The sequence below is a fragment of the Denticeps clupeoides genome, chromosome 8, assembly GCF_900700375.1.
Source record: "Denticeps clupeoides chromosome 8, fDenClu1.1, whole genome shotgun sequence".
In the NCBI taxonomy this organism is placed as follows: domain Eukaryota; kingdom Metazoa; phylum Chordata; class Actinopteri; order Clupeiformes; family Denticipitidae; genus Denticeps; species Denticeps clupeoides.
Window position 1 is genome coordinate 9,194,465 of NC_041714.1, and position 9,087 is coordinate 9,203,551.

General features: G+C 43.1%; 1 protein-coding gene across 1 annotated transcript; it reads left to right on the plus strand.

Annotated features, from left to right (window-relative positions):
* The first annotated feature begins 2,015 nt into the window (after positions 1-2,015).
* spmip7 (sperm microtubule inner protein 7) lies at positions 2,016-8,655 on the plus strand. The gene is made up of 9 exons (XM_028989184.1): positions 2,016-2,283; positions 2,559-2,656; positions 2,723-2,796; positions 2,885-3,023; positions 4,105-4,172; positions 4,256-4,291; positions 4,805-4,909; positions 5,077-5,169; positions 7,805-8,655. The coding sequence occupies exons 1-9, from the start codon at positions 2,016-2,018 to the stop codon at positions 7,935-7,937; spliced, it is 1,014 nt and encodes a 337-aa protein (XP_028845017.1). The 3' UTR covers positions 7,938-8,655.
* Positions 8,656-9,087: the final 432 nt, after the last annotated feature.

Here is a 9,087-nt window from a genome sequence, read left to right on the forward strand (position 1 = left end):
AACCCTAATTGGGCTATTTTTAACCCCAAATTTTCTCCTCTGACAGCCCTTTGGCTGTTTATTGGATGTTTATGGTAATGACAAGCCGGGTATAAAACCAACCATCAACACTTATCATCATCACCATGACATCCATCCTCTGGGAGGCAGAAATACCACTCTGCTATGATACCGAGCAAACTCCACCAAATGGACACAGTCTTCTGAGTCATTATTTTTATCATCGTTCATATAATGTATACTTAATGGGTTTTTTTTAGCGGTGCCGGGTGTAAGATTTTTCCACCTTGCAAGTGTATTTCCCATATGAAAGCTGTCCACCCATCCCTGCATGCAGGCTCCTAATAAAATCCAATTCCGACTCAGATATTCACTGGTGTACCGGGAGTGGTACGCTTTGGTTACATTCTCCTCCTCTCGCCTCATGTAATCCAGCTCTTTCTCTGTTCTTCTGATGCATTTGGCGCCACTGTGGGTGGCAGCCTTTTTGGCTGTTCTCTGAAGTGACAATGTGAATTTCCCACTTGTGGGACTAATAAAGTATCATCATCGTCATCACCTTCAGCATGACTGACAGAATCAGATCTGGCCTTCCTCTCCTTTCTAATGGGAGTGAGGATAGATGCTACACTAACAAAAGACGGGGCGGGCTTTAGCAAACAAGCATGTTAACCTCCGTACATACAAAACAAGGCAGGAATTTCTTCATATTCATATGACAGCTTCTGTAACATGTCAAAATAACATGACAACATGTCAAAATAACAGCATTACACAAGATGTCACGCATTGCACATTAGAAACATTATCAGAAACATTAGGCCAATGACAATTTTATACACAATTTATACATATTTTATCCATAACCACTTGGTCCTGTTACTCAAAGTCACGGCTGCCAGAGCCCATCCGGGAACTCTGGGCGTAGGGCAGGGTGCCAGTTCACCACAAGGCACACACAGACACACACACACACACACACACACACACTCCATTCCATTACACTCACTTCTACAGTTAACTCAGAGTCGCAAATCCACCTAGCATACGTACCTTTGGACGGCAGGAGGAAACCAGAGAACCCGGAGGAAACCTGTGCCAACATGGGAGAGCATGGCAACTCCACACACACAAGATCTGAGCCCAGATTCAAACTCACAGCTTTGGAGGTGTGAAGTCACCTAGCTAATTGCTGTGGCACTGTGTGGCCAAATTATAATTTTTGGATAAAAAATTGGATAATCTGTGGCAAAATGAATTCAATTTTGTTTCAAAATTATGTATTTTGTTTCAACGGCCACCACAATATTCTGCACCGAGTAGACACGTACAGTAATAGTAAGAGAATTGGTCCTGCATTCGGTCATTTCTAGTAATAGTAAAATACTATCCATCTGTCCTGTCCTGAGACCAAGCACCAGTCCATCACCAGTTAATCATAAGGTTGCTGGTTCGAATCCCGATCCCACACACTGCTACCCGGGCGCCTGTCACAGCTGCTCACCAAGGGTGATGGTTAAAAGCAGAGGACACGTTTCGTTGTGTCACCGCGTGCTGTGCTTCACAAAAATGATTCACAAAAATGATTCACTTCCACCTTTTAACACACCAGGGTCAGTTCAGCACTGCACTGTGTGACCTACTCTGGGTGAAACAAAATTCATTGTCGTCTATTCATTCAAAAGGTTAGAATTTTGTTTAATTGCCCAGGCCCATTGCATATATGACACACGAGCGCCACCTAGCGGAAATAGAACAATAGTGCGAAGTTTCACACTTTAGCAGTTGATTGTGCGTTGAAACGTGTACCTTGGCTGTATTTTAACATCGTATTTACGTTTATTTCACCTCGGTTTAATATCTGTGTTATGTCTGGAGGGTTAAATTATTAACACAGCGACATACGAGCCGAAGTAGGCCGGTCTCCAGGCGACACGAAACACTGAAGGCATCGTGCCAGAGTCCGCGACTCTTCGGCCAACTTAGAAATGGAAAATCGAGCCGAAACTCGAGGGATGGGTGAGGGCCGAGCGAGGAGCCCGTGTTACGCGCCGCTGGCCCCGTTAAGGGACGACGTGGGGTTGACCGACCCCTGCTCCGGGCAGCTGGCGGCGGGCCGCGCCTTGCGGCGGCCCTTTATAGACCGACCCCACACCCCGTCCGGCCTGACGGTTCCTGCGGGCGCCAGGGACAGACCGCAGACCCCTCCGTGCGACTTCGAGCAATGCAAAACTTGGAATTCTAGAACCATGTCGGAAGCAGGTGTTCGGACCAGGCTGGCCGGTAAGATAAGAAAGCTGCCATCTACACAATGGCCGCACGGTGGCGCCTCCAACGCTCTGGGTTCTCATCCTGGCTCGGACCTTGTTTGTGGGGAAATTGCATGATAACCCCGGGTTGGGGTCTGTGTGTGTGTGTGTGTGTGTGTGTGTGTGTGTGTGTGTGTGTGTGTGTGTGTGTGCGTGTGTGCATGTGTGTGAGTGTGTGTGCGTGAGTGTGTGTGTGAGTATTATTATGCTGTTAGTTTTATTTCACCATGTCTCCTTTTTCATCACAAGGTTGGGGTAGTGAGGAGAGAGTCAGACCCGCTGCCCCTAAAATTCCCTGCACCCTGAAGTTCTTCAGTTTCTTTCCTGAAAGGGAGACTTCAGAAAAGGTAGATGGATGTATTGTGCCACTTAGAATTGTGGTTGTTATAACTTTCAGTTGTTTTTACATTTAGGGTACTTCTATTTTGCCACGTCATTGGATGGAAATGGCCATTAGACGCCACTTCGACACTTCAGTGACTCAAAGGTCAGTTAAAGCCCAGCCCCAACAGGGACATTTACACCCCAAATGACCTTAATGTTTGGCTCAAGGCATATTTTCATATACGATGCAGAAGCTATGAAGAGGTTGCTTGGGATATAAAATTGCCCCCACGTGTGAAACCTCCAGCCACCACTTTAGAGAAAAGAGCTGACCCCGTGAGCCAGCGATCGGCCCCGCAGAGGTACCAGGGCAGACCCCAGGCATGGCAGGTAAATGCCAGAATGAAATGCATTCATAGACCATTACTTAGACCAGGGGTGGGCAAACTGTTTAGCTCAAGGGACAAATTGACTTTTAAAATTTGCCAACATCAGATGCATATATTTCAGATATAAACATAAAAAAGGCATTACGGTGTTAATATTTCCATTCACTTTTAGTGGGAACTGTGTTGATTATCAGCCTTCACTTTGGAGAGAGGCTTGCTAAACTAAACTAAACTGAGCAGGTTGGATGTAAATAGTTGAGATGTGGTTACATGGGGGTTAAACACAGTATAGTGTAGGTGGGCGGTTAGGCACCGTCTCCATCGTGTGGGGCCAGAGAGTAAGAGCAGCCAAGTTCTCACTAGTCAGTAAGTAAAAATGGGCATGTTGTTCTGTCGGATTTGGCTACCATCTTGTACAAATAATCTTATTCCAGCCAGAATGAGTGCTTGCCGCATTATTCAAATGTGTGCATGCACACAGCTCATTTACTTTGTCAATAATACGTTGTTTACACATTTATTAACATCATGGTCAAAGTTGCCCCCACCCCAGACATTGCTTTCCTTGCCAGTGCAACCAAAACTGATTCAACTCTGCACCTCCTCGGCATTTTTGCATCTTTCTTGCTGGTTGAAACATCACACCTAACCGCTCATTTACCGCGCAAGTCAGCGTAAAGATCTTTGGCTCCATCTGCACCTAATGTGCCACCCGGTGGAACGCCAGGCATTACATGGCAAGTTCAAAATGAGAGCCATCATATTTATGACTTTATTTCTGCATTTCTATACCAATCTTTATCTGGCCAAATTTAAAAGACCAACGGGCCGTGGTTTGCCCACCCCTGATTTAGGCCATGGAACTTGGTCAATACAGCACATTAACCAATACTTCCTAACAATTAGAGTGGACATTAGTAAAGTTTGGAAATGTCATGTTCTTGGTAAGAGATAACTACTGTCTTAAAGTGAAATGTAACAAAATGATACAGTAATACCAAACTGGCCCTGTTTTGCCACAGTTCACTCTCCTTAACATATGCATAGTACAGTGATCATGCTGGCCGTAACTTTACAATCAGGCTGTTGGACACCATTGGAACAGACATCAACTTCGTGCAAAGAATGAAGTACGAAAACCTATAACATTGTAAGTTCTCTACGTCTTCCTTTTATGTTATTTACTTCTGCTTTTATAACAAGACTTTGACTGTATTTCTTATTATTTGACAGCACCAGCCCAAAGTCAGGTCAAATATCTTCAGATTGGTAAGTGCCTGTATGCTATTACCTTTTTGTACTTAAGTAATTACAACATACTTCTACACTGATCTTAAAATTATTGAATGTATCATATCAAATACAAAGCAATTGCATAATATAAACAGCAACATATCTACTAGCTGTATTAATAGCTTGTTGTCAGCCCTGAAAATACTTTTTAAAGGTCAATAATCAAGCACTAATTTGAATATTGAAATTGGGTTTTTGAAAAGGACATGCTTTTGGATCGTGTTTGGGTTTGTCATAACAATGTGCATATGAAAAGTTTGGTGCATGCTTGGGTGATGTGTGTGTATAGGTATGGAGTTCAGTCCAGATTCACATTTGTATAGTTTCCATTTGCAAGCATTTGGCTACCCATAGAAACTATAGCGATCCACCTCATAAATTCACCAAGGAATTTAAAAATCATGTCTTGTGTGTGAAACCTGCATGTGTAGAACAATGTGCATATGCATTTGTGTGTGAACATGGATGTGCTCTCTTCCCCCTGAACAGTGGTGGATCAGAGCACATGGACAACGTGGACAACGGTCATGAAGACTTCACCCCACTGACCCTACTACATCACAGGATAATACCCCAATACACCCCCACTGCACAGTGTGTACATTTCATTAATCAATTCTTTGCATATTCTTTTTAATTATTGTTGGTGGCATTGCATAAATCAGATAACTTATTATCATTTATTATAATGTGCATTATGTTACGTATTGCACATGACTTTTTATTTGCTTTAATGCACATAAACAAAAATTTTGTTTTAGCCGCCCAACCATCCCTGGCTACACTGGTAAAGCCCATCATGACAGAGACAGGCCTTCAGGCCAAAGCCTGATCACCACTCCTCTGGCCTCAAGGTAAGTTATTCATCTACTCTCGCGTGTCATCTCTCTGCTAAAAACCCGCTGCTCGTATTTTGCCTGCGGCCAGAAAATAATCCAGCCAGGAGGCACCGAGGCCAACCCCTTGGGAGCCTGAAGGGCCTTTTGGTGTCTGAGAGATGCGCAATATGATGATATTAATTCCTGACATGGCACTACAGTGTCACACCATTGCTGCCGGTTGTCCCAGGATAATAAAATGCGGGTAAGGATCATGTTATTATAATCATGTACCAGAAGTACCAGATAATAATCAGACAGATGACTAGTGACCTTAGCGAATGCTGGCATTTAGAGACTGGTATAAGAGTTCTCCCAGAATAGACAACAATTCAGGGATGTCAGGCATGCCTGAGGATTCCAGAAATTTGTAGAAGCAGCAGTGTCAGTGGGGTAAAACGCTAGGGGGACACTACTGTGCTGCGCTGTGCTCTACAGTTGTCACATAGCCCACATTAGTTCAGTAGGTGGCAGTAAAGTAATATAGCTGCAGCTGAGCCAGTTTTTTTTCTTCTTGTTCTTGTTGGACAAGGACGACTCTATATGCTGTGTTTTTTGCCACTTGTTCTGACTGAAGGGAATTAAGGTAAGACAATGGGACAGAACAGGTGAGTGGTTTCACTAGTCAAAAACATAAAAATAACTACATTTCTCAGAACAGGAAGTTGACTGTTGTATTAACCACCCAGCATGTTGTGGGGATGGTCGTACATGAAAATGATCAGTCATTGGTCATATGCGGCCATGTGTGTGTTCACACAACAAAACCTGGAAATGCAAAGGAAAAGGCTTAAACCAACCATGTTCTTAAAAATGTGAAGATGTAACAGAAGTAAGATAACTGTTGGATTGGTATATAGATATATTGGCTTCATTTAATGCACATGGGCATTTGAAATGTGCAGTATAGGACTAGTAAATTGGAAGGAAGTGGTCTTCTGAAAAGCAAACCCCTCGGCAAAGGGTGTTCTTGTGCGAGAGCTCCTGAAGGTTTGCATGAAAAGCTGTTTCCGCGCTTGGCCCCAACAAAGCAAGTTTACCGTTTTTTTGGAACAACGTTCTCCAGATGGCCGCATCCAGAGCTAAACTGCTCTCAGTCGTGGTAATCGTGGTTTTGCTCTGGCCAGATCCATTTTCCTGGAGTAGGTGGCCCTCTGAAATCTGTTTCCTCTGCCGATAAAGTTGGCCTCCCATATTCCTTTTTGTATAACAGTAAATGTCTCTTGACAAAATGTGGGTTTTTTTTGTATGAGTAAGGTTTTAAATCTATAATCTAAATAATTTGGTTACAAAATCCCCTATCAAGATGTGGATGTATGGAATTTGTGACCTGTAGGGGTGGTAGTAGTCTAGTGGGGAACACACTTGCCTAGAAGTACAAATTCACAGGTTCAAACCCCACTTGTTCTGGATAAGAGTGTCTATTAAATGCCATAAAGCACTGACATGGACCAGAATTAGCATTTAAGACTATGTGAGGAGCAGGTCTTAGATATGTTTGTGGTATCTGCAGACAGGTCAGACTGCCCATACTGACTTCTGTGCACCACTAAAAGCTCCTTCATTAGGAGCACAAACAACTTAACAGGAACATGGATGAAGCTATAGATGAAGGTGGTCTGGTCTGATGAATCCTGGGATGGTCAGGTGGGTTTGTGTTTACATCAGAATGAGGTGGCAGTAGAACGCTCTATTCGAAGAAGAGGAGCCATTTGGGGCATTTAATGCCCATGGAAGAAAATATTGTTTGGCTGTCTTTAGAGGAACATAATAAAGAGGCCAGTGTGTTGAGGATAGAATGGGATGTGTGGTCTGACACATGGAAGCTCCACATCACAGCTTACAGGACGTAAAGGGATCTGCTTCTAATATCTTTGACATTTTCAGAGGTGTTGTGGAGTCCATGCCTTGACAGGTCAGACCTTTGTGGTGGCACAAGGGGGACAGACACAATACAAGGCTGATCATTGTAAGTAACTGGTATCCCTGCCAGATTCAGGAGATTGGCTCTTCAGTGAATACTAAACTGGTGTCAGCATAGTTCATGCCATGTTTAACATAATCACACCAGGTGACACCATTATAATCACATTGTGACGAGTGGTTACTGCTCTGATTTGCATCATTATTTGCCCCAGGGGAACGCATTAATACATTTCACCAAATAGACTAAAATAATACATCAGAAAAATGATAGATGTCATCCCAATAAAAAAAAAAGTTTAGAATTATTAAAACTTAGAATACAGACTTGTATTGAGCCGTATAGACTGTCCTAGAGATTCTACGAACTTAAAGTACTCGTAACTTTTGATTCATTTAATTAGATTATTTTGCCTTGAAATGATGAACCTGCTAAAAAAATCAGGTTTGCATTTTATTTAGGCATTTATCAGACACCCTTATCCAGAGCGACTTATAAAAATAAGTGGCAGGGACAGTCCCCCCTGGAGCAGTTTAGTGTCCTGCTCAGAGACACAATGGTAGTAAGTGGGATTTGAACCTGGGTCTTCTGATTCATAGGCGAGTGTGTTAACGACTAGGCTACTACCACCCTTATATAATTTGTGTGTTCACGTGAGATTTCTCTGAATATTCATTTTTTATTTAGGAGTTCTTGGGGCGGCCCAGCCTATGGCCGCACTGCCCCTCTGTCCAGAATGGTGACCACTGTCCCTCCTCACAACCCTTTCCTTCGACCCCCCAGAGTCCCAGCGTTTCGCATCGACCTTGCAAAGATCTGAGACGGCGCAGTGGGGGAAATGTGTGAGTCCCTTTTCATGAAAGCCAATCTGTGTTTGTGAAAAGGAATATAATGAATGATTTTCTGCAAGCGTCAGATAATGAGGCGCAGCATTAGCATAATTTCCTTTGATTTAGATGAGTGATTTTGTGAATACAGAGAGTGCACTATCATTGTATTCTCAGACTTACGTGTGCATGTGAGAGAGTGAGCAGAGAAAACCAGGAGAATACTGCTCAGGCCGAGCAAGTGAGATCAAAGGTCCACTGATGTTATTCAGAGTCTGCAGTATGTGGTGCGGTTATGATCCAAAAATGAAGTGGAATTAAGCACATCCCTAATATTTGAAGCATTATAGGCAGAGCTGATTTAATATCAGCTCTGAAAAGTACCCTGTTTTGCAACTCAAGTGTGGTTGAAGGGCTACTGCTTCTCTTCTGTCTTACCTATTGACAGGAAGTAGGAACATGACTTCCTGTCTTTCCTCTGTCATGCGTGCCTTCGTGTGTTTACAGTCCCCACTGCAGGATTTTGAAAGAGCTTTTTGTTCTGCAAAACAGCAATTGTCAAACACAAATTCTTTCACCTTAAGAATGTTGGAGGCTTGAGTTCTGGGATACGGTGTTTTTGTACATGCTGTTGTTCATATGCATCATATGCTTCATATTGGGCATTCCGGCTCCACAGTTCGGGCCATTGTGTTTGTTGTGTTTGTTCTCATGTACCCCGATCGTGTGCAGATGTTTTGTATGTATAAATGTTTGCCTTCTGTACCATGTCCTTGTCAGGGCCTTAACCCGTATGTCTTGTTTAGGTGCGTGCTCGTGTTCATCTTAATAAACCCTTGTTGGTGAAAGTCGTGCGAATGTGTCTGTCTGTCCACCACACCGCCATGACAGTAATGCTTACTCTGTGTTGGTCGAAAACAACACAAATCTTTAAAAATTAAAAATTCTATTTTTCTCTATATCACAGGGGAAAAGGCAAAACGAGGAAAAGTGTAAAAATTTTATCTGGGGAAACACCTGCCTCACTGCAGAGCACATGGTGACTTGAATTCCTAAAATTGTATTGTCACTATTTTTACTGTGAAATGTTTTGTGAATTTGAGTGTTTTTCTCACTTGCCCAGTACTAAGAGAGAATATCACA

Excerpts from the sequence above, each read along its gene's own strand:
- spmip7 (XM_028989184.1), top strand. The coding sequence starts at position 2,016 with ATGGGTGAGGGCCGAGCGAGGAGCCCGTGTTACGCGCCGCTGGCCCCG. Across the intron at positions 3,024-4,104 it reads GCAGACCCCAGGCATGGCAG|GCTGTTGGACACCATTGGAA; the intron begins GTAAATGCCAGA and ends CTTTACAATCAG. Across the intron at positions 5,170-7,804 it reads ACCACTCCTCTGGCCTCAAG|GAGTTCTTGGGGCGGCCCAG; the intron begins GTAAGTTATTCA and ends TTTTTTATTTAG.